This window comes from Apus apus, chromosome 1 (genome assembly GCF_020740795.1).
Source record: "Apus apus isolate bApuApu2 chromosome 1, bApuApu2.pri.cur, whole genome shotgun sequence".
NCBI lineage: Eukaryota > Metazoa > Chordata > Aves > Apodiformes > Apodidae > Apus > Apus apus.
The window spans coordinates 88,158,316-88,184,424 of NC_067282.1; the positions used below are offsets into that span (position 1 = coordinate 88,158,316).

The 26,109-nt window shown below is 38.6% G+C and overlaps 1 protein-coding gene across 2 annotated transcripts in view; it reads left to right on the forward strand.

The window, feature by feature from the left end:
- The window catches only part of USP25 (ubiquitin specific peptidase 25), a 97,903-nt gene that overhangs the window by 15,503 nt on the left and 56,291 nt on the right, over window positions 1–26,109 (forward strand). For both annotated transcript variants that reach the window (XM_051610257.1, XM_051610261.1), the window contains exons 2-5: window positions 5,647–5,724; window positions 7,072–7,216; window positions 19,947–20,070; window positions 25,913–26,075. In XM_051610257.1, coding sequence (XP_051466217.1) covers window positions 5,647–5,724; window positions 7,072–7,216; window positions 19,947–20,070; window positions 25,913–26,075 — 510 coding nt within the window. The remainder of the gene's footprint in view (window positions 1–5,646; window positions 5,725–7,071; window positions 7,217–19,946; window positions 20,071–25,912; window positions 26,076–26,109) is intronic.

The following is a 26,109-nucleotide window of genomic DNA, read 5'->3' on the forward strand; positions in this document are numbered from 1 at the left end:
TACTTTCTTAGAGATTACAATGTCACGTAAAAGGTTTCTCTTTCCTCAGTTAGCAAATAATAGGCAAGGGAAGCTAAGTCTGCTGTGCTTTAGGAGATTCTGTAAGAATGAACACCTTAAAGCCAGTGCAGAGACTGAACTTGTTTTTTGCAGTAGCAAAATACTGCTTTTAAAAATATATGTATACATATACCCACTTCTTTATTTACATACTTATATGTGTGTTTATTCTGCATGTGCACAAACACAGAAAAAAATTTAGGATAGCCATGGTAAGAGCAAAAACATGCAACAACTTTCTGGAGTGTTTTCTCCCTTGTCTTTCAACTTAGAATCTTTATGGATGGGGTTAGTTTTTATTTTTCTGTTGGAACTTGTCCAGCAGTTTATTTAGAGGATGGCCAATGTATCTGTGCTAGTGGAAGCCAAAATACTCAACAGTGGATTTGGGCCTTTTAACTATTCCTGGGAGATACGATTAATTTGGCAGAAAATGACATTCACAGTAGTAATTGAGGGTCTTTAGTATGCTCCTTCTTTGTACATTAACTATTTTTTGTTTGTAGCAGAAATGTAAAGCCTTTTTATAGAGGATTACATTCCTCTAATTTTCCAGTGTTCCTCTAATTACAGCAATGTCACATGAGGCAACTAGCTTATTAGCTACTTGTCTGCAAATATATCTTTAGCAGGGCCTCTGCAGCTCAGGTTGCACTAGAATTTTCTTTAATATAAAATATTTTCTGCAATGTCACTCGGGTTTTCCTCCAACAAATAGCTCTTATAAACTGGTGTTGCACCAGCAAGTAAAGTAAGCAGGTTTTGTGTGGAGGGACTTGGTCAAGGTGCCATTCTCAGCATTTGTATTTTCCCCTCTCTTGCTTTTTGTCTGTAGTACAAGTATTAATCCCTTGAAGGAAGGGATTCCTATAGTTAGTGTTTGTTATGTGCTGTTTAAATGAACTTTGAAGTGAGGCAGTAAGCCCTGTTTTTTCTTGGTAATGGTTGGACCATATAATTTATGACCAAACTTATGATTCTTTCTAGGTTTGGAAACTGAAGAGGGTTGTTTTATCTTCTAAGTTTGAAAGTGCTTTTGTTACAAATACAAATATTTGGATGTTGCAATTAATAAAGCCAAAGCTTACATGTACTTCTTCAGAAGCTACAGACACGAGAAAATAAACAGGTCAAAAGGTGGCTATTTTTTCCCCCAAGGTTATCTGTGATACGAGATTTAACTTGTCCAGAAAGGCATTTGTGTACTTTTGCTTTTTGCTCTGATTTGGTAAGTTATCAGAGTGTACAGGACTGTCGTGGAACTAATTTGGGCACAGTATCTCCCTAAGCAGATAATAGTGCAGATCCTTTTCTGCTTCACTAGCACTGGCATGGCTACTGAATATGCTATTGTGTGAGGTTATAAACCAGATAATCTTAATTGGGCATTTCCTGAGAGGAAGGGAGGGATGGCTGAAAAAGGAAAGATTTGGAAATAAGGGCATGCATTCCTAATAAACAAATTTGGCTTCCATCCAGGAAAATGGGAGAATTTCCTGTTAAAATCTTCCGAAAGCTGAAAATCTGGAGATACACATTGCATATTTGGGAAGCCAGAGGAAGTGGGAAGCTGGGAATAGCTTGTGCATGAAAGCCGTAGGGAACTGATTGCTGGGTGATGTGATGGGGACTGAGAGGTGTGAGCAGCTGCATCTCAGGGCAGTTGCAGCATCAATGGAGCCTCTCCTTGGTCTGGCCAGGGATTTGGATTGCCCTGCAGCACTTGCATCAGAAGAGTCTGGTGTCATAGACCAAGTCTTGGAGTGTTTTTAGGGCTGATTCAAATGCAGTGCAAGCTACATGGATTATGTGTGTATATGTGTTAAATATATATGTGTGCATGTATAACGTAACATGTTTGGTGGTGTGTCCTTTGAGGAAAGGATGGCAAAGCAAAAGTAGCTACAGGCACATAAGTTATGACAAAACCAAAGTAGGTGTATTTGCACCCGTAGTTCCACCTGGTTTTGTTGGAATAATTTCTTTGGATCTGCATTTGAAGACAGAGGTTGCTTATAAAATTGAATTACAGTGCATTGAGTTACAATTCAGAATCTCAACATCTACTAATGCAAGGTTAGAAAAAATAGGGAGTCAGGGAAGAGCTGTGTTTGAGAAAAGGAAACAGGTTTTTTTTGTGTTAGGACTGCTAGTTGTATTCTGAATCTTCCTCACTGACCTGATTGAATTAACATATATTAATGTAGATGCTTCAGACATTTGGAAGTCCTTGTAGGCTGCCACCTTAATTTTTTTATCTTTGCTTTAGTGCAGTGTGAACTTTTTTTGAGTATTTTTGGTAAGCCTTGAATTCTGATCATAGCTGTTTAGAACAGCTACAGTGTGTACACACTTGAGGGTCTTACGTTCTATGGTCACTTTCAAGTCAAGGTTGCCCAGGTTCCAGGAAGAGTCAAGCTCCTAGGGTAGATGTAATTGGGCAAAGCATTAATAGGAGTAGGGAGGGTGGCTCGCTTGGTGTGTAAAGTCTGTCCTGAGTATTCTATTCAGTATCAGTTGCAAGTTAGAAGAGAGTTAATTCTTTAATGGTTGCATTAGAATTTGATCTTCAGTCTTTGGTAATGGATATTAGTAAATTAAAAAATCTTAAAAATTATCCCTTATGCTACAATAGCATGCACTAAAGTAATTTAAAACAAATATGCTTCTTCTGTTTTGACTTAAACAGTCTAGTGTGGATGCACATTAAGAATGTGTGTTATATCAGTTCATTAAATATAAGTGCAGTTGTGTTTCTTAAACTTCTGAAGTTTAGGCTCTGGTAGTAGTTACCTGCACGTTATTTGTAATGAAAATAAGTGGAATTACCTGTACTAATACAGTCTCATGGGTGATCACATGTTGTCAAATTAATAGTAAAGGAGAATAATGGCAAAGTTAAACATGTAGTTGTCAGAAAGGTCTGTACACAGTAATAAGGGTGCACTTATGACAGATTAGAGAGGATAACAGGAGAGTGGTGAAGGGATGGAAGAGAGAGCCATCAAGTCTAATGCTCACTATAGTGTTTTTAGCTGTCGTATGTATTTTCAGAATTCCTTCTGAAGACCCGTTAGTCTGTTAGCAGGTATTAAGAGAACACATTGATCAGATGGAAAAAATTTCAATGATACTTTTTTTTTTCCTACTTTGTTTTTAGATTTTTTCCTTGCTCTTCTAGGAAGGGAGGAGTATCATCATTCTTTAACTTTTGTGTGATTTGAAATAACTTGGAGATTATTGGTAGCTTGTCTACATTTACCAGAAAAGCCAGTATAGTGTAAATCACATGGTTGTGGCCCTAATGCAGTTTAGCTCTATTTGAAATATTCAGAATATTTTTTCTCATTACTTATGTCACTTGTAACTAGGATTCTTATGGATTCTCTGTGTTGTTCACTTAATTACCAGTTAGGAATTTTAGAGCTGAATGACTTAAACTCTTGGCCTTAAAAAGAGAAAGAAAGTATATTTAGGTACTTAAATAATCTCTTGATGAGCATGTCTGGGCCTGGTTCTGATCTTTTAAATGTCCTTGGGAAGAGGGCATTGAAAACCAGAGCTTTCCACCATAATACTGAAATCTGGATATAAACTACAGATGTCTAGGTTTATAAGTTACAGCTGTGTTCATAAGTTAACAGCCAATATTTTGATCTGCTAAGAGATTGTTGGTAAACTCTTCTGTGTTTTCCTGATCTCTGTGAACAGTGAATATCCTCCAGTCAGCCTTTCCAAGTGTTGTATATATTGTGGAAGATACGGAAATCTATTATAACTTGATACAATATTTCATAGTGAAACTATTTTCCATTTTACTAACTATCATGTTGGTAGCAAATAAAAGAAGAAGTACATTTTGCTGCCAAGCACTGCCCTTGAATTGCTCCTGCCAGTTTTAATATTGTTGTAATTACTTTTTCCCAATGCTCTATTATTTTTTTTTTTCTTTGCTTCTTGCCAGACCCAGGGGCAGGAAAGCAACTTTATAGGGGAAACAAGTCCTGCCTTTGTACAGAGCTATGAAATGCACAGAGTAAACAAATGAGGGGGTGAGGGATGGGGATAGAGTAGGAGTTTGTTTTCTTGCATCACTTCACTTTTCATGTGCCAACAGCAGGGTTTTTAAAAAGAAAAGAAGAGAAAGAAAAAAAAAAAAAAGGCAAATTGGATTGTTAGCAGTGTCCCTTAGGACCATAAAGGAAGGCAAGATTGTGTATATAATTCATAAACATCCTGAACTATATGCCTTCTATTTCAACTTATTAGGGCATGAAGTAGTGCCTGCCAGGTTAATTTCACACTGAGGAATTCAGCATTCATGCAGCTCTTAATTTCCTCCTCTATACAAAGCTGTGATAAGAAGCAAATAAGGGTATTTGAATATTTGATTCCAAATAATTAATTTTAAAGAAAAGTATTTTAGAAGTAGCTGCCAGACATTTATACTTGGGGTTTTTAAAATGAATTTGGAGAGTAACATGAGAACATTTACTTGTCACTGATAAGAAATATGCCTTTTTTCTAGCAAACAAAACCCTGTACTTTACAAAATCTTATCTTTTATAGATGAAATTATTATTTTGAGTTCAGGATATGGTGGGTAAACCAAAGAGAAAAACCACTTGCAGATACCACCAAGCTTTTCTTTTTGTCCCATCTGCCAAAGGAAGAATGGAATTTCTTACTATGGAGCAATAGTCGGTCTTCTGTGTATTCATGGTTTTAATGGTTTAGGTGGTTTTAATGGTTATTTGGAGTTCAAGGATTGTTCCAGCCTAGTGCCTCCTTTTTGCTTCTGTGGTGTGATACCTGAGCACGAGCAGAGAGAATCATCTGTTAGCTCTTCACAGTAGTGGAACCAGATTTTTATTTAAAAAAAAAAAAAAAAAGAAAAAGAAAAAAAAAAAAAGAAAGAGGTGCAAAATTCTTTGAAGTGAATATTTAAGAGACCCAGAACCTCTTATTCTTTTTATTAACTCCAAGTTTTATTTTAAACTCAGTTATGGATGCTGAATTATGTTGTGAGTTGGGAGAGCTGCATTCAGCTGGTTTAGGAAAGTGGTTAAAACTGATTCCTAAGGTTTTGCTTTAGTCTCAAAACTCTGTTTTGTGTGGACATTTTTATATTCTCTTAAAACACCTAAATGATCAGTAAGGAATAGGTTTTTTCAGTTTTGAGGTTGGAATGGCTCAGAATTGTGTATGTTGAGGACATAGTGGAATTGAGCATAATTAGGAGATGAGGAAACTGGTTTTGATGGGCGTTCAGTCAGCTATTTCAAGCTATGGAGTTTTATTTAAGGAGAACCAATTGTGGCTTTATATAGGCTTCTTAAACCCATGTTGCATAAGTTCACCCCTCATCAGGTGGGTTGGTTTGGTTTGGTTTTTTTGTTGTGCTTTTTTTACCTACTAAAAGTGCCTGAGTTGCAGAAACTAAGACAAACTTGAGTATTGAAGGCACTATCCCTTTGTTCTGCATAAAGGTTATATGGAGATACTTGTAATGTTTGTAGAGAAACATAATTTTGTATTTGGTTTTCTGTTAATTGCATCTTATTTTGATGATGTTTTTGGTTTTAGCACCAGCAAACATTTTTAAATCAGCTAAGAGAGATCACCGGTATCAATGACATCCAGGTGCTGCAGCAGGCATTGAAGGTAAGATGGATGTGTTGGACTTGTAGCTGAATGTGAATATCTTAACTGTCTGTGAAAGTTATAAACCCCATTCTTTCTTACTCTTGTATTCCTTTCCATCCCTTTCGTTCCCAGCTTGACTACTTTTTATAAAACCATAGAAACATTTTGGTTGGAAAAGACCTTTAAGATCATAAAGTTGATCTGTCAACCCAACACTATCAAGTCCATGCTAAACCATGTCTCTAGGTGTTATATTTGCATGTCTTTTAGTTACTTCCCTGGGCAGCCTGTGGCAGTGCCTGACAACCCTTTCACTGAATAATTTTTTCTTAATATCCAATCCAAACCTCCCCTGATGCAACTTGAGACTATTTCCTCTTGTTTTATTGCTTGTTACTTGAGATTTATTTAGGGGGGGCAAAAGCTAATAATGGTGGCTTGTTCAGTTTAGAAAGAATCTTGTTCTGTTTTGGTACTGACATAAAAATTATTCTAGTGTTCATAAATGAAAAGGCAGGAATTTTATAACTTGCCTTTAATCTTTGGCTAAAGTGTTTTGACATGCCTTAGTGCTATACTGGTCATCTCCTGATGAGTTGTTTTTTTTTTTAATCAAGATTTAATTTTCTGTCATGGACAGGTGCTGCTCAGCAGGTAAAATGGAGAACTCTCTTCGAACTTACCTCCCTTTGCTAATTTTTCTGTTTTTTCACTGCTTTTTCGACCATTATAGATTCTTTCACTCAAAAAAGGGTTCTTTAATGCAAGTAAAGACAGTTCTCTGCATTCTGTTTCCCTAAATATATATACATATATGAATAAAATAAAATTTTAAGATGCCTTGTCTCCCTCAAGCAGGGCCTTTTACCCATTTATACATGGTAAATTAGGATTTAGTGAATTTAAATAATATATACACATATATGGTTGTTGCCTCAGACTCAGCATAAACTATGTCCATAACTATGCCTCAAAAGCCAGTACTTCTGTCTTTAAAAATGAAACTGTGGATTTTCAGAAGAATTCAGCTGTCTGCTATTGAAGGCTGTGTGAGTGTGCTGAGTGTGCTGACTGTGCTTGTTGAGGGGTTAGCCTATACTACAAGCCTTTATTTATTTATTTTTTCTGAAATAAGTTGAATTCTACCAAAGTCATTTTTTATGGGATGTGTAGTCTTTATTTTGGTTAAAAATAGTGAAATATGAATTATGTCAAGTCTGGAAACTTTTTCTTTTCTAACCAGTATTTCATGTGAAAATACAATATGTCGTTGATCTGGTAAGTTGCTTGTAATGTTGTCCTTCGCTATTGAGAAAAATTAAAAAAAGGTGAAAGGATGCTCACTTACTTTGTTGATGTTTAAAGGACAGCAATGGCAATCTGGAGTTGGCTGTGGCTTTCCTCACTGCGAAGAATGCCAAGGTTCCCCAGCTAGAGGAGGCAACTTACTATCAAACAGCCCTTCCTGGAAATGACAGATACATCAGCGTGGGCAGCCAAGCAGACACCAGTAGGTATTTTTTCTTCTTGTGAGTTCAGTTCAAAGACAAGGAACCTTCCCCATAAGATGACTGTTAATCTGCTGATAATTCATACTTAACAATTTTTAGATTATTACATGTTCTCTTTCCTTATTTCAGTGTTTTTTTTTTCTGTTTGAGCTATCCTTAAGCATTCCTTTTATATGTATGTATTGTACTCATTGGAGGGTGGATAACTGGGTTTGCAATTATTTTTGCTTTTTTCCCTGTTACAGGATTTATTTTGGGGTCATGCAGTAAATAGTTTAAGGCAAAAGCTAGGAATTCATCTGTTAAAATTGGAGATGAGTCTGTGAATGTCTGTTTTAATATGGTGAAGCTTAATACCCTTAAGAGTAGCTTCTCCCTGACAGGGATGACTTTCCCAGAGGGAGAAGCGAGAGGTGAGGTGTGCATTGTGTAGTAAAAGAGGAGAAGGTATTTTATGTGTGAAATTACCATTAAAAATACTTCATTATAAACAATTTTATTTAGTTGATACAGGAGGTCCCACAACCTGTACTTCTCTGAGCCTTATTCTTTTGCTTAAGTGCATCGTTATTGTTGCGGGGGTGGGGGGATGTGGTGCCAAAAAAACCATGTCAAACATGTTAATTGTCTGCAAATAAATACAGGAAACTACATGAAAGAGAAAGTCCAATAAAGTTTTGAAGTAAGATTGATTTCTGGAAAATTTTGAGTTTCTTGATGCTGTATTTAGATTACAACATACAGATAGAATATTTTAATTATATATTGATCCTTTGACCGTATAGGTATTACATCTATGTAGCTTTTATTAAATGACTAGAATGTTTTAGCTTTCCCCTTTGTTTCACTAATGTTGGGGTGGCTATGGTGGCATCATTATGAAATAGTTTAGTTAGATCTTGACATGAACACTTTTTAAAAATTGATTTTTTTCTTTTTAAATTAGGGATGAATTTATTCTCAGCATCTCAGATCTGAAAACTGCATTTTAATCCTTAGTATCAGTAGCAACCATCTATGAAATGCCCTCAGTGCATTATACGTAGTTGTATTATCCCCTCACTAAGCTGTGGAGGATGGCTTGGGGGATTTTTTGTTTTTTTCCTTTTCCTTCCTTTAGAAAGAAAACACACACAAAGCCCTGCATATATTTAATTTGCCATGTCAGAAAATGGGCATTGAGGAAGTGGAGGCTATTTCAAAAATGCTGTTGTCATAATCTCCAGTACTACAGCAGTGGAATAGTAAGCTGGATTCTCTTGTAGTCTGTGTTTGATGAAATGAAATAGAAATCCCATTAATAGAAGTGTTTTGTTGTCACTTACTATACTATGCAACCTTATTGATGATATGCAATGACAAGGGATATGAGAGGGACGAGTTAAGCCTGCAGACTCCATGTTACTCTTGACTGATGGTCAAACTGAAAACAGTAAGTCTTGAGTTGCACATTCCAAACTGAATTTCAGGATTCTCTTCACTTTTCTGGAGGTCTGAAGGCAGAGACCCAGATTCCTTACAGTTATATTGCACTGCAAGTCCATAATCAAGAGTTGCCACCTGCTGTGTAAAACGAAGTTACATTTTTTGGTGTTTTTTTTTTTTTGTTTGGGTTTTTTTACATCTTCAGTGTCTAGTCAGGTCCTCTCTGGCGACAAAGGTGAAAGTCCTTTGCCAGCCTTTGCTGTTCGAGTTAGATTGAAAATGTGTTATGAGATAAAGGCATCTTGGCCAACTTTTCCCCACATTGGACGACTTAAGAGACAGGAACTAAACACTTACAGCAGGACAACAGTCTAAACCAGTCTGATCATACAGCTTCTGCTCTTCTCCCTCTCCCATAGAGATATAATGAAAGCTTCTTGCAGAAACCTGCAGTTCTTCTGCTGCAGTCTGCGTGCCGGTGGTTATTTTTATTATGAATTTAAAAACTGCAGTAAAACTAAAATGGACATGTTTCAAGGCCCTGAATTAGTAAGTACTGTCATGTAAAGGAGTATCATGAGAGAGAGTAGATGACCTGGGAGAAGAGAACAGAAGGGTGGCCATAGGTGAAAAACTTATTCAATGATAGCTCTAACTCTCCCTTCTGCAAAGAACACTATTAGCAGCTCTCAGTAACTATGCTGAGTTGCTTGACAGTATCTTGCCTTTCAAATTTTGCTCCCTTTTACTATCCCACGTAGGTACAATTACATTAAGATAATTATAACTCGCCCTTACTCTTCCTTACTGCTTAACTACCTCTGTGCATTTGGAACTTATGAGTCACCAAGCTTCCTAGTCACTGAGTGAAGTCATCCTAACTGGGAATGAGAGAGTTACGGACAAATATTAGGACTGACTTTTATGCCACAGGTAACCTCCAGCCACTTGCACAGACTTTGGAAAGAGTACCTTGCAAAAAGGTGTATCAGATATCTTCTGTGAGCTTGACTGACTACATTTCACAGATTCACAGAATCATCATGGCTGGAAAAGACCTCCAAGATCACCATGTGCAACTGTCAACTGCTCTGCCAGCTGCCCGCCCTCTCCGCCCTCAAAAAAAAAACAACAAAAAAAGGTCCAAACTCGCATCACAAACAACACAGCCCACTAGAGCATGTCCTGAAGTGCCTCATCTACACTGTTTTCAAATACCTCCTGGGATGGTAACTCCACCACCTCCCTGGGGAGTCCATTCCACTGTCTGACTACTCTTTTTGTAAATAAATTATTCTTAATATCTGGCCTAAACCTCCCCTGGTGTAACTTCAGGCCATTTTCTCTAGTCTTACTCATATTTACTAGACACAACAGGCCAACAACTACCTCCCTACAACCTCCTTTCTGGTAGTTGAGGAGAGCTGTTACATCTCCCCTCAGCCTCTTCTCCAAACTAAACAATCCCAATTCCCTCAGCCTCTCCTCATAGGACTAGTCTTGGTTCCCCTCTTCTGAAGTCGCTCCAGCATCTCAGTGGTTTTCTTGTAGTGAAGGGCCCAAAGCTGAACACAACTCAAGGTGTGGCCTCACCAGTGCTGAGTACAGTAACACGATCACCTCCTTTCTGCTGGCCACACTGTTTCTCATATAAGCCAGGATGCTGTTGGGCACATTGCTGGCTCAGATTCAGCTGAGTGTTGACTAACACCCCCAGGTCCTTCTCTGCCAGGCAGCTTTCCAGCCACTCTGCCCCAGGCCTCTAGTGTTGCCTGGGGTTGTTGTGACCAAAATGCAAGACCTGGCACGTAGTGTTGTTGAACCTCATGTAATTTGTCTCAGTCCACTGATTCAGCCTGCCCAGATCCCTCTGCAAACCTTCCTACCTTCAAGCAGATCAACACTCCCACCAAACTTGCTGTCATCTGTAAACTTGCTGAGGAATCATAGAATCATAGAATCCTAGGGGTTGGAAGGGACCTCGAAAGATCATCTAGTCCAATCCCCCTGCCAGAGCAGGGTCACCTAGAGTACCTCACACAGGAAGGCGTCCAGGCGGATTTTGAATGTCTCCAGTGAAGAAGACTCCACAACCTCTCTGGGCAGCCTGTCCCAGTGCTCTGTCACTCTCACAGTAAATTTTTTTTTTCTGATATTCACCTTAAACCTCCTATGCTCCAATTTGTATCCATTACTCCTTGCCCTATCACTGGTCATCACGAAAAAAGCTTAACTCCATCTTCTTGACACTCACCCTTTACGTACTTGTAAACATTGATGAGGTCACCCCTCAGTCTCCTTTTCTCCAAACTAAAGAGACCCAGCTCCCTCAGCCTTTCCTCATAAGGGAGATGTTCCACTCCCTTAATCATATTTGTGGCTCTGTGCTGGACTCTTTCAAGCAGTTCCCTGTCCTTCTTGAACTGAGGGGCCCAGAACTGGACACACTACTCCAGATGTGGCCTCACCAATGCAGAATAGAGGGAGAGGAGAACCTCTCTTGACCTACTAACCACCCCCTTTCTAATGCACCCCAGGATGCCATTGGCCTTCTTAGCCACAAGGGCACACTGCTGGCTCATGGTCATCCTCCTGTCTACCAGGACCCCCAGGTCCCTTTCTCCTACACTGATCTCCAGCAGGTCAGTCCCCAACCTGTACTGGTGCATGGCGTTTTTCTTCCCCAAATGCAAAACTCTACACTTGTCCTTGTTAAACTTCATCAGGTTTTTCCCCGCCCAAGTCTCCAGCCTGTCTAGGTCTCTCTGAATGGCAGCACAGCCTTCTGGTGTGTCAGCCACTCCTCCCAGCTTGGTGTCATCAGCAAACTTGCTGAGGGTACATTCTGTACCCTCATCCAGGTCATTGATGAAGATGTTGAACAACACCGGTCCCAGTACCGACCCCTGAGGGACTCCACTAGTCACAGGCCTCCAACTGGATTTTGCCCCATTGACTACAACTCTCTGACTTCTTCCTTTCAACCAGTTCTTGATCCACCTCACTGCCTGATCATCAAACCCATACTTGATCAACTTATCTACAAGGATGCTGTGGGAGACCGTGTCAGATGCTTTACTGAAATCAAGATAGACCACATCTACCGCTCTACCATCATCCATCCACCTAGTAATTTCCTCATAGAAGGCTATGAGGTTAGTCAAACATGACTTCCCCTTGGTAAAACCATGTTGACTGCTCTTGATGACCCCCATGTCCTTGATATGCCTAGAGATAGTGCCAAGGACAAGTTGTTCCATCACCTTTCCAGGGATGGAGGTGAGACTGACCGGTCTATAGTTACCTGGGTCCTCCTTCTTGCCCTTCTTGTAGACTGGAGTGACATTTGCTATCCTCCAGTCCTCAGGCACCTCTCCTGTTACCCATGACCTACTGAAGATGATGGAGAGTGGACTAGCAATGACCTCTGCCAGCTCCCTCAGCACCCTTGGATGCATTTCATCCGGACCCATCGATTTATGGATGTCCAGATTACTCAACTGATCCCTAACCCAATCCTCATCTACCTGGGCAAACTCCTCCTTTATCTTGACTTCTTCTGGGGCTCTGTGAAACTGGGGCTCATGGGGAAAGCCTGCAGGAGTAAAGACAGAGGCAAAGAAGGCATTCAGCACCTCTGCCTTCTTTATATCCTCGGTCACCAGGGCACCCGCCTCATTCAGCAGTGGGCCTATATTGCCTCTGGTATTAGTTTTGTTGGCTATGTATTTGAAAAAGCCCTTTCTATTGTCCTGAACCCGACTTGCAAGGTTAAGTTCCAAGGAGGCCTTAGCTTTCCTGGTTGCCTCCCTACATTCTCTGACAACAGTCCTATATTCCTCCCAAGTGACCAGCCCCTCCTTCCATGATCTATAGATTTTCCTTTTCCTCTTGACTTTGCCCAGCAGTTCCTTTTTTAACCACGCTGGTCTCCTAGCTCCCTTACTAGATTTTCTACCCATTGGGACACACTGATCCTGTGCTTGCAAGAAGTGGTCCTTGAATGTTACCCAGCTATCTTGAGCCCCTTTACCTTCTAGCACTCTGTCCCATGGGACTTCCCTTAACAATTGATTGAGGAGGCCGAAGTTTGCTCTGTGGAAGTCCAGCGTTCTGGTCCTGCTGGGTATTCTGTTCCTCCCACACAGGATCCTGAACTCCACCATCTCGTGGTCACTGCAGCCAAGGCTGCCATTAACCACCACTGCTTCAACAAGGCCCTCCTTGTTGGTGAGCACAAGATCCAGCAGCGCTCCTCTTCCAGTCGGCTTGTCCACCATTTGCATTAAGAAGTTGTCGTCAGTGCACTGGAGGAACCTCCTAGACTGTGAAAGGCTGGCTGTATAAGTCTTCCAGCAGATATCAAGGTAGTTAAAATCTCCCATGAGGAGAAGCACTCGATCCCCTCATCTAGATCATCGATTAGATATTGAAGAAGACCAGCCCCAGAACTCAGTCCTGGGGGACACTGCTAGTGACTGGCCACCAACTGGATTTAATTCCCTTGACTACAACTCTCTGGGCCCAGCCATACAGCCAGTTTATAGCCCAATGTTAAAACTTTTTCTTTAAAGTGGTTACTTAGTTAAGGGGTAAAATAAGAACATATACATATGACTTAACAATCACCGATTATCCTGGATTGTGCACTGGCTCTTCCCGAAGTGACAGTGGTCATTCAGCTGTTAGTGTTGCATTCCAAATGTAAGGAGGTGTAAAGAGACCTGATTTCTCTTATTGGCAAATGCAGCATTTCAGCAGCTGCAAACAATATTAATGAGTTTCTATAAAATTTACTCCATCTCTAAAACCAAAGGCTGACTTGCTCAATCAGTGTTATTCATGATTGCCTTTTTGCCTGTTCAAAATGGCATGTGCAAGCACCTGCACGTGTAGCTTTTTCATGTCAATTGATGCATGCTTAATCTGATCTGTTTGGAAAGGTGGTGTTACTCTTTTGGGTGGGTTTTTTTTTTCCTTTCAGCAATCTGTTAATGAGCAGAAAGTGCATAAGCATTAGGGTTGCAATGTACAAATGAACATTTTCATCATTTTAATGTTTGTCTTTGTAGCATGAATCCTAGGCACTGCACTTAAAGCAAAACAAGTTTAGTAGTACTTTGTAATATTTTGACTTTATTGATTTTTCTAGAAGCCTTTTTTCCATTTGAAGTAATTTAGTGTATTTTCATCTATGGCTGTGTGACAGAATTGTTCCACTGCTAAGTATATATCCACTTTCTTTTTTTATTATTAGAGAAGCTTGCAGAAGCCAGGGTTAAAGGAAGCAGCAGAATGAAGAGAAGACATCTTTTAGAAGTTGTATTGTCTTCAAATGAAATAGCTGTCAAGACAAATTATCTTCCTCCCTTTTTTTGAAAACTCAAAATTCTTTTTCACTAAAACTGAATTACTAGTTTTTGCAATTGCACATTCCATGGCTGAAACAAAAGATTTAAAACTCTTTTATTAGGGCATAGTACTGTGTAACTACAAAATGCCACAGACACCAACTTGAGGGTTGTAGACTTCATTGGTTCTGGGAACTTGGCTTTTATATCTTTCTGTTTCTAGAATTTGAGCCTTTGGATAGGTTTCAAGTGTCATTCAGTCAACCCTTTCCGGTGAGGTACACTTAACTCCCTAAAACCTCCCCAGGTAATGTTTATATAGCACTTCTTAAACATTCTGTTCTAGAGACTCTGAAAAGTTCATAGTAAATTTGTTTTGGTGTTTCACTGTCCTTACATTTAGGCTTCTAATGCCTTCCCTCAGTCCCTCTAGCTTCAGGTTAAGTCCTTTATACTTTGTACTATACCCTGTGGAGATTATGGAATATTTCATTCCTTCTACCTCACATGAAGTGTTGCATGCTTGAAGATGATGTGTCATAGCTTCCACTCAGACTTTTCTCAGATCTAAACTGAACAGCCCAAATACTTTGCAATTCTTAGGATGCATTTTCTATACCTTTTGCAATTTTATTTTTTTTCTCTTCTAGACCATCTCTGATGGTTCTGCATTTTTCATGAACTGTGGCAGTCAAAACAATAACCAAAACTTCAGCTGAGTTCTTAGGAAAAAATGGGTGAATATAAATGTCCCTGTAGTCCTCTGACAGCATGCCTCAGTGTAGCACTTCATATTTTCTTCAATGCTATGATAATATGCGTTGTAGGTTGAACATAAATCAGCTGTAGCTCTCAGAGCCTTCTTGGCACAAGTTCTGGTCAGCCCTCATTCTATAGCTGTGTATTTTATTGGTTCTATGAGTATAACTTGACACTAGTTTCTTCTGTCACCTCCTAACTTGCATATCGCTATGTATCTTCGTTACATCCCTTCCACTACAGGGGTTGTTTTTGTCATCTCCATCCAAGTTCCTGGGAGTGTCTCCAGCTTGGCCTGTCAGGGTCCTTGCTTCAGAATGTCAGGAGCCTTGTACCTTGAGGTCCTCCTTTCATTTTACGGATTCACTTGTTCAGTTGTTTCGTGCCTACCTTTCTCCTTCCCATCCTTGTCAGTATGAGAACGATCACTTTAAGGTGTTATCCGAGGACAGTGCAACTGCAAGTGAGATGAGGAAGTTCCTGTAAGGTAGTGGTTGCCAACATTTGCTAGCTCTTTCATCAGTAGAGCTATTTGGGTTGACTAAGTAGATGCTAGGATGGTATTTTAACCAAAATTGGCATATACAGCCAATTAAATACCTTTAAATCTTCATGTGGGAGCCCAAGACCATAATGACATTTAACATTACAGAATAGACTGTAGAATATAGGATCGTGCTTAGCTCTGGTTGTAATAAAACTGATATAGTCTCAATTTCATTTATTTTTTTTATATGGTTGGTGTGTTGAAATTAGGGGTCTTGCTGCTGGATTTCCATACTTGGCACCTGTCCATTGAACCCATCAGGCCTGCTCCTTTATTTTCCTCTCCCTGTGCCAGCAGTTTCATCGCTGTGGTTGTTTATTGCCTATCCCAGGATTCAACTGCTACTTCAGATTTGTCCCTCATGCTGAGTTTCTCAGCCTACTAAAGTTTAAAGTCCCTCTTCTCTGTCCTCCTGGTATTGAAGTTGAAAGTCAATAACACAGTAATTATTTTAATGACCTAGACAATTACCAAGTAAGAACCACTTATTTAAATGATGATAGAAACTTCCTAAGTAAACAGATACGTTTTTTCAGAAAAGAAAGAAAGTATGTGGGGGTGGATAGATACAGTCTGCATTTGCTATATATACATGAGAATATTTGTCACAAATGTCAATATACAACATAAAATTACCTTGTTAGAATTGCAAACGATGTCAAACTCTGGATCTTATGTACCAGAAGCACACATTATTATATAATAGTGTTGTAAACAAAAAATACATTTCTTATTAAAAGAGTTGAATATTTCTGCATGTTAATTTAGTTGAATGAACATCATGAACGCACTAAGCCAGACAGTTTTGATGAGCAGTTCCTTAGTTCATAAAGCATTTTGTCAGAAGCAAACTTTTTTGTTTATTTAGTAGTCATGACTTAGGAACGTTAGCATTTTCTAAGGCAATGTGGTGTACAATAAGAAATACCTTTATGAGGTTGAGCCAGTGAGAACTGAAGTGTTCTGTGGCCTAAATGAGAAGAGTATTACAAAATCGACATATGTAAATTAAAGCCAGGTAACTATAAATTTGGAAAAGTGGCATTATTATCAATACCTCTATGAAATGCATCCTTCTGCCTATCATAGGCAATTCATGTGTCTCATAAATAGTTTGGATAAAAGTCAGCTTTTTTTCCTTCAAACTCAGGCATTGAACAGAGAAATCAGTTGGTCAGGTAGAAAACTTCAGTAGATCAGTTTCACAAATGAATTCCACTACTAATCGGTATAAAAAGAAGTCATAGGTTTGCATTACCACTATAAAATTGAAGAGTGAATAAGTATTTTAAAACCTGCTTAATGTTGATTTTATTAATGATTGTGAGAGAAGGCAGAGGGATCATACTTGTAGAATAACTGCTTGAAAATTGGATGAATTTGCACTAAAAACAGAAATCACAAAATCCCCATGTAATAATTTACAAAGCAGGAAGATATTTTAAAAGGAAACAAAAAAAGAACCCTGCATGAATTTCATGTAGTATATGTGCATTTGTATAATCTATAACCAACTGACAGGAATGCAAACTGCATGACAAGCTGATACATTTAAATTTTTTTTAAGAGTTTAGTCTTAGTCTGTTCCCCTTCTGTTATGACTTTTATGGAGACCTCCTCTTGATAATCCTATGATTTAGGATTCAACTCATATGTAAACAGTTGCTGATTAATCAGTTACTGCGTCACCTGAGATGCTGAAGATGATGTTGGACCTGCTCCAAGTACAGAAACATGAGCTAAAATACTTCAGTTTAAATGTCCAAAACATTTTTATTTCACGTTTGCTACAAAGTAGAAGTTTCCATGGAGTAGTTTACCTTGGATCAGCTGATACTTAGAAATTTATTTTTCTGATGCAAGTTATGCTAGATAGACCCTCCATGACAAAAGTGAGTTGCAAGTCTGTTGTTGTGGTAGTATCTATTAGCCAGTCTTCAGTGCATTTCCTTTTTCCTGCAGATTTGGAACAATGTATATGGGAAAACAACATTTCTAAAGAGAATCCTGTGTTATCTGCTCTCAACCCCTTGCATGCCAAAGGAAACATATGTATTCATCTGCTTTCTGAAAGCAAACAGAAGTCAAGGATTTGGTGTTTGAGTATTAAAATGATACAATCCCTGGTAATATGAATGGCAATAAACTTCCAAATGTATAGGGTCATAGTATAGATTAATAAAGATTAAGGAACTAGAGAGGTGCAAAGATGTTGAATAGTTTAGTGACAGTGGGAGTTGGAGTTATGTATAATTTTTTTTTAATAAGAATGAGAGCTTTTGTTAATTACGGAACTTTCAGCTAGAATATGAGTTCTTTTCTGGAAAATACTGCCCATATAAAGGGGCTTCTTGATCTAACCTTTATTATATCAGAATTTCATCACTCTGACTAGAAACTAGCTAAAGGAATATTCTGTAAGTAGGTGATCGGAGTAGTCCCATGCTTCTCCATCAGCATGTGTTGCTGCTGGATTAAAGCTTACTCCATCTTCAGTTGTAACCATGATTTCTACTTGCAGAAAAACAGCTTGTCTCCAGTGGAGCTAAGATGCTTGTTTGTGACTACCTGCAAATGGGTAGAAAATCCAATGTAAGCATCGCATTTTAGAGCATAATAGGTAGTTTGTATGCTCTCAGGGTGCTGTCATCACTGTCCACCTTTCTAGCCTTTCTCCTGCTTTCAGGCTATGGAACAAAGCTGTGCTTATGTGTGACCCAGGCTGAGGTATTATTCTTTCCCAAATTACATTGTTCTCAACATGGCAGCTCATATATCAGAACTTCTCTGGGTGAGATTTCTGCTGGTGGTTCTTGTAATAGTTTTAGTACTTCTGAAGGAGAATTTCCGGCATCTGAGTTGAACTGTCCTTCTCATATACTGAGGGATCTGAGCTGACTATAAAAGTCTTAAGAATAAAATCATGAAGTGCTGCAGTTGCAGTCATAGCATTTTTTCATACTTTCAAGTAATGACAGATTTGCCTTCAAAGTAAACTGGGCAGAGTGCTTCTGTTAAAGGTTCACTAAATAAAAGCCATCTTTATTTGGGGGAAGAAAGGACTAAGTTGCAAACTAGTTTAAGATACTGGTGTTAACAGAAAAGTTTCTTCTACATCTTCATTTCAGTTTCTGCTTTCTGTGAGAGCACGTCATCCCATTTGCTGTTCATATACAGCCATGGCAATGATTTTTGTATCATAAATTCAGTGTTTTGTTTCCATCCAGTGAGAAATGTCACAGCTAAGTAAGCCCAGGGAAATAGAGGAAGTTGTCTCTGCAGTGAGTTAGCCCATCCAGGATACAAGTCAGGAGCTAGATGGAGAAGCAGTTTGGGTATGAGTAATTGAGCAGGCTGTGGGAGGAGAAATGCAGACAAGTTGCTTATGTCTCTTTTAGCAATCATCAGTTTTTACATTGTATCTCTTTCTTCCAGAGTCTTTTAGCTTCTAATGTCCAAACCTCAGGCTGGAGGATAGTCCCTTTCATAGCTCTTTGGGTAAACTTTGGCCTTGGAGGAGAAACACTGAAACCAACCAGGTGGTCCATGTGTGACTGTGTAATATTGCACACAAAAGTCTCTCTTGCGCTTTCCCCCTCTCTTTATCTGGTTGACTTGCAAAGTGAGACTTCAGGCCCTTGAAATCATGCTAAGCAACAACCTCGGCTTTTCTGAATGTCTTGTGCGGTTGATGGAAATTCCTGTTGGCCCTGGCTGCTCAGGAAGCGTGACTGTGCCCAATGGGGGGGATGATTGGTGTCATGGCGTGATGTGGTTAGTGAAATCCCTCCTGACTCAGGAGTGGGGAGTGCAGTCCCTACCCTTAGGAAATGAGGAGGTTTATGGGGGATGTTAGTATCTGATTCTTTAGAAAATGGAGGCTGGAAAGGAAGACAGAAGTAGGGTTGTTTTCATCTTCAGTACCCAGTCAGTAGCCCATCCAGTATTCCCCCCAGGTCCAAGTATGGATTCTCATTTTGACGTCAGTATATGTTTTTTCAATTCTGTTGAGATGAGATACTTTCACTAGACAGAAATTGGATTGAAATATATTCAGAAAAGGAATGCACAGACAGGATATAAAAGCATTAGGGTAAGTAAGGAACTCTCCCACATGTTATGAAACTGTGTGAAAGTATTTGGCTCACCAGTGCACAGAATTATTCATAGAATTTGGGGCTGTATTGGGAAAACTCAGCACGCATTCCTCCCTGAGGAGGGAAAAAACCTATGCTCGATCGCGTATGGTATCCTTTTTAAGAGAAGGTTTTCTTCATCGTGTTTTTCCTGTAAGCAACTGATAGCAATAGCTAAAGTAATACATTTAAGAGTATTGCTTTAAGATGGCTTTCAGAAATCCTGGATTCCTAAATTTGTCCCATAGCTTTCTGAAACTTAAGATCATTAGGAGGAAGGAAGACTGTTGCCCATCATACCTTAGCCAAAAGCAAGCTGCTGAGGTTTCTATCTGGTTTGGACGTGGAAGGGAGCCGTTAGCAGGGTTAGTGGTGAGAAGAGCACAGGGCACAGGAGGGATCGATTGGAATGGTTCTTAGCAATCCATGTGGGCTCTCTCTCTTCTACAGTAAGACTTGCCTTTCATTCTGTTTCATTTTTAATTTTGAGAAAGATAGTTTTGCTTTTCAGATGTGATTGATCTCACTGGAGATGATAAAGATGATCTTCAGAGGGCAATTGCCTTGAGTTTGGAGGAATCAAACAGGGCATTCAGGGAGACTGGAATAACAGATGAGGAACAAGCCATTAGCAGGTAAACGAACAACTTATGTAAAGCAGAAATTAAATTAAAGAGTTGGAGATTGGCCTGTATTGCTTTTTTAACTTATAATTTAACAAAGAATAACTTGTTTACTTTGACTTGTGCTACTAATATGCCTGGCTGCAGGATGTTGCTTTAATGTATTGTGTATTCTACACCGAAAAATAGTCTATATGTGTGGGCTAGGACTTAATAGTATTTTTCATGTTGATGTATTTATTTAAATACTGAGGAAGTAGATGGAGATAGAGGATGTATGGTCATATCTAAATAGGACCAAAACCCAAAACTCTATGTTGTCTATCAGGTAAAAAAGCAATGAAAACAAGATATAATTAAGCTAATAAAGTCTTTGTCCTATTTTTTGCAGTGTTCTCTTTACAATAATATTTTCTTACTTCTGTTCTAAGGCTGAGATTGAGGGAACGCGTAGTGATGCTTATTTAACAAATAGGATTTATAAGGTTTGGGTTATGTTAACTTCTTGGTTTAAAATTTTATTAACTTAACTTTCTCAACTTGGGCATGGTAAGAGTCTGTAAGTTAACTTTTGATCAGATTTTTGCAATAACTTTTTATACAATATGTGTTTATATGTAAATAGAGATAAAATCTTTAAATATTTGGGACTTGGACTAAGCCTGAGTGTTGGGTTGTGTGGGAGGGATGATTTTTTTCATCTGTGGCTGACCTTGGGAGGGCTGTTGTTTGTTTTTTTTCATTTGTGGCAGGCCTTGTTCTAGGGGAAATGGCAATGATTTGATCCATGTGTTAGAAGGTTAAGCACTGCCTCCTTTTAAAAGACATTTAATAAAAATGTTATTTAGATGGGGGAGATTCATCACGATAATCGTTTTCCTCAGTCACTGTATTTGACAAACTACATGGCTTATCAGAGAAGTCCCACTCTGAGAATATGGAGAGTGCTACTTGATTCACAGTAATTTTCTTTTTCCTTTTAAAAAATAGATGTACTAACTCTGAGAATAAACATACCCTCTGTCCCACCATTTGTGACTAAAAGCCATCTTGTTATATGAGTTTAAGATGATGTACTTTAGGTGAGAAAGGTGGGATGAGAGGGTTTTATATTTTCATTAATAACTGGAAGAAGATTTTAAGGTGTTATTTTTTCCAAGACCTCTGTATGTGCATGTATGCAAGATTATGGTGGAAGTTCTGTCCAGTTCTGATTCAGAAGTTTAGCTCTTGCATGTTCCTTTTTGAAGGTCAGAATTGTCATAATTACAGAGTTGTGATTTAGGCAGGCACTCAAAAAGATGCATCTTTTTCTGGATATGAAAATATTTTTCCTTTTTTCGTTCCCCAAGCTTTGACTCTTGTGCTGTGCTCACAATTTGGGAGACACTAAACTTTTAAGTTTTTTCTTGTAGACTTGTTTACTTCCTGGACTAAAAAGCCATTTTTTATCTTAACTTCTTAGCCCATAAGTAAATTATGGTGTATTTTTTCTGGTTGCAGAAAATAATACAGTGTGCCATTTTTTTTTCCTCTGAATATATAAAGTTATGTAGACAATCTGTTCAGTTGTATACAGAGAAAAGTGTTGGGCTTTTTATAAAACAGAGATGTGTATTTGATGGCAGGATTACCCAGAACAGCACATGCCAAATTAAGAGCTTCTTGCTACCAAGGGGGATATGGCCTGTGCACTGCATTGCATCTTCAATAATTGCTGTAATGTTCTTCAGAGCGTTTGTTGCATGAATTAATCTCCCCAAACTATACAGAAATACTCGCTGAAAGATCCAAAGTGTATCATAGCACAAGAAAGGGAAATGGGACTTTGCTTATGAATGGAGGCAGGGAAGAGTGAGAATCTTGGGCGTTTTGGCAGGATTGAGGTATTATATCAACTCAGTTACATACCAAGATGCAGCCTAAATTGATGACAAATTATGTCCAAGTTGTACAAATAGAGGAAGTTCCAAATTCTTGATCTGAACTGTTTCCTTAAGGACAAGACTTATGACTGTTTTTTAAAAAAAATAATTTAAAAGTCGCTTTGTAGTTAACACCCTACAGAAGAATGTTGACATTTCAATAGAAAGCACAGAATCTGTGCAGAACTTCTCAACACAAAGAGTTGGAACACTGTGGTTGTAAACAAGTCAAGCTGCAGCCATTTACTTTTGCTTTTCTAAGTTAAATAAGAAGCAGAAATCAAGTAGGAATTCAATAACAAGCAAATTGAACTATGGAAATATTTCATTTTTATAGATGTAGGATTTGTGCATATTTAAATAGTTTTTGGTATGAACAATTTTTTTTTTCCAAAGGTATTCATAATGGTTTTGAACCTGATTTGCACTGGTATTGTTAAGGTTTCCAAGGAAGCATTAATGGCATTTCTTGACTTGCATAATTACAGTTGTAATGCACACAGAATTTGTCTTCCTGAATGTAATGGCCTTGTGCTACTTAATGAGGACAGATCTGATTGCTATGTGTTGAGAGCAGCTAAAATGTCCAAGTGTCCAAGCTGAAAATCTTGTACATGGCACGTTTCAAGTTTTATACTGTTCCTTTTCTAAATCTCCCAAAGAATTGTGCCTGGTCTGTGTATTTCCAAAAATGAAGAAGTTTTCCGTGTTTTTATTACTTCTCATGGGTTAAACGAGGCTGCCCAGGTAGGGCTTTACTGGGGAAACTAGTAATATAGGACTGAAAAGAGAGATCAGTTGATGTATGTTGTACCTAGGGTAGTAACCATTTGAAAATAAGAGCCCATACTGTAAGTGCACAATGATGTGCACAACCCCAGGGCTGGTTTTGGGTTTCTTTTGTTGTGGGGTGTTTTTTTTTTGTTGTTTTTTTTTTTAAATTTTAATATTGTAATTGAAACTTCTGGGGACTCTGCACTGTTTTTAAGCCTTGTGTGTATAGGGCAAAAGTGAAACTGGGGAGGGAGGTAGGGTTGGGGCTACTCTTGCATGTCCAGCTATAAGATGGCTGCAGTATAAAGACCTTTCCTTGTTCTTTTAGCAGAGTAGCCTGCCAGAATGGGCTTTTCTGTTATATTGTTTAGTGGGCTTCCTCAAACTGGTTTGGCTGAACTTTTGTGCTGTGGGCTGCTTTGCCCAAGGTATTGTCTGGCTAGCCCCATGCAAGCAGCTCTACAAAGCTTCTTGACTATACCCGGCTTGTTACAGAGAGAAATAAAACTTGGCTTTCAAGTCCCATGCCAAGCCTGGCATTAACTAATTCTTACTCCAGTTTCCCTCCAAACAAGATTCCGGCACTTGGAGGTAGGGAAGCCCTTGGTCCTGTGAGGCTAGAGACATGCCATATCCTGCACGTAGCTTATGTCTCTGCTGCTGTGGGCTCTGAGGGTCACAAAGAGGATGTTTTGGCTGCTGATCAGCATTCTTAAATCTTTGTACTAAATATCTGGAAGAATGCTTGTTTTGTTGAGAGCAATGCGTGAGTAGAATTTTGTCAAAGAGGTATACTCATTATGTTGGTAAATACATTTATTTATATAGCCTTTGATCTGATCGTTAAGTTCCTGTTTACTGTGCTCACTTTTATTTCAGTTTGGATCACAGCTGTCATTATGGCTGAAAATGAGTTTGGCACATAGACTGTGCCGCTATTGTACGAGCTCTCTGAGGACAGATAATGTTATAAGTAAAATTAAGGAAAAGTATTATGAAGTTTTGAGAATCAAATACTCTGTTATGACATGGAAAGAGTTTTGAGGTGGAGCTAGAGATGAGTAAATCCATCACCTGTTTAAGAAATAAACAAATACAAGGAAACATTCTGGTAGGTTGATTAAGGTAAATGGCTACACCCTTGGGATCAGGGAACTGTTCCGTTTGAGAATATATATATTTCTGAACTTGAATCTTGAAATATCTTGAAAAATTCTTGAGCTTGGGGGGAAAAAAAATAGATCGTTTCCCTGAAACAAAAGTGGTATGGAGTAGGTACTGTAGTCTTGTTACAAAATCATTCTGAATTTACTGCAGTCTGAGACAGAACTGTCTTCCTGTCAGTTTTAAAGGTCCCTTCAATTCAGTTTAAACGAGTTTAAGTAAGTCTACCTGTATGAGAAATTATTTGAAATCTGTATGACTTCTGTTTTGAATTAATTTTTAATGTCCCCATCAAATAATTTTTACTTTTGAAGAAAAGATACACTGGTCATCTAACACTTGAAGGATTATACCAGTGAGAAGGGAGAGTAGTTTGACTGTTTCTTTGTAATTTGGGGTTTGCTTAGGAGATGTTATCATTGCTAGTTGTAAGAGTCTTTTACTACTGAAGAGTTGGTTTCCATCCCTGGGCATTGTTTGGAGAGATGCCAGAGCATAAAGTCTTAGAAGATTATATGCTTGTACTTTCAGTGCTGTTTACAAGGTTATCTGTAAAAACCTAAATGTCAGAAATGGATTAATCCTTAGGAAATTACAAGTTTTAGGTTCTTCCTGAGATGTGTTGATGCAAAAGCGGTCTCACAAGTTCTGAATGCTGTTTTTTTGTGGCTTTTTTTTTCCAAAAGAAGTAGCAATAACAAATGAGTATGTCCCCCAAAGCAGTTATCTACAGTAAATTAGTACAATGTTTCATAGTTCTTGTGTATCTTGTAAGATATCTTTTTTTGCTTTGACAAGAGCATATCTTGAAACAAAAATTTACAGTTAGGAAATGGGTGGATGAAGTTACGTAGTTGTTCCCCCCTTCCCTCCTATCCTCCCATGCCTTTGTTTTTCCTAGGGTGTTCAAACACTGTCCTTTAGGAGCTCCATTTACAGATTAGCCTAAATCTGTGTTTCTTTGATGTTTAGTGAACCTAGAACTGAAAGGGGCAACCCTTCAGGCTGCATGGACTACTTCAATGCTTCTCACACCACACAGCTTGTGAAATGCTCTTGTGCTTAGCAAACATAGTTCAACAGCAGCTCAACCTTTTGTATGGTACTCAAACTAGATGGTTTGGAATAGTAACTGTGTCAATAATTAGAGCTAATGTTATATGACCTGAATATATCCATCTCCATCTTTCTATTTAGATTTTGTGGCTACCACAAATTATCTTTACCTCTTTGTCACCAGGCTGAAGCTGTGTGCTGATAAGCAAATACTGTATTGAATGAAGTTTGAGTTTAGGAGCATAACACAAATACATCTTACTGTCATGTGAAACAGCAGCATAAATCACTCAGGAACAGTTTCCTGCAAAACGTTGTGGTCATTGAAACGTGCAATTAACTTCTTGGCTGGCATTTGAAAAATTGTGGGAAGATGTCTTTCCATGGCTCATAAAGTAATTACTTGCTATGTAAAGCAATAAATGCAGTTATATAAGCTGCAAAAATGGAAACTAAAAAAGCTTCCTCCATTTTTGAAAGTTGCCTAGCTAGCTTTGGTTTTCTGTCAGTAAATGAAATATTGGTGACTTTGTGCTTTGTGTACCAATAAAAGTATTTGTAGATGAAAGCACTACACTAATAGTGGTACCTAAAATTTCTCATTTTCCATCCTATTTGAATCTGATTCTTAAATAATGGATGATTTACAGACATGGCTCCTGTATCTAGAGCTTTCACAGGAGATTCACTCACTCACTCACTGGTGTCTTTTTCCAAAAGGTAATGGAATCAATTAACATACCTGAAAGTTAAATAGTATCTTGCTTTTGAAGACACTGTAGCATGTGAATTCAAAGCCAAGTTCAGCAACAATAAGTTAACAAATGATGTAATCAAGATGTCTGTGTTAGTAACTGAGGGTGACTTACTGTGTCTCTTTTTTTTCGTTGTTGTTGTTTTTTTCTCACGTTTTTCCCTCCCTTCTGTTCCCAAAGAGTTCTAGAAGCCAGTATTGCAGAAAATAAAGCGAGTTTAAAGAGGACACATCCAGAGGTATGGAGTGACTCTCCAAACCCTTATGATCGGAAGCGGCAAGACAACTGTCCAGTAGGATTAAAGAATGTTGGCAACACGTGCTGGTTTAGTGCTGTCATTCAGGTAAGCACTGTCTTTGATCAGCTGTGTATACTCT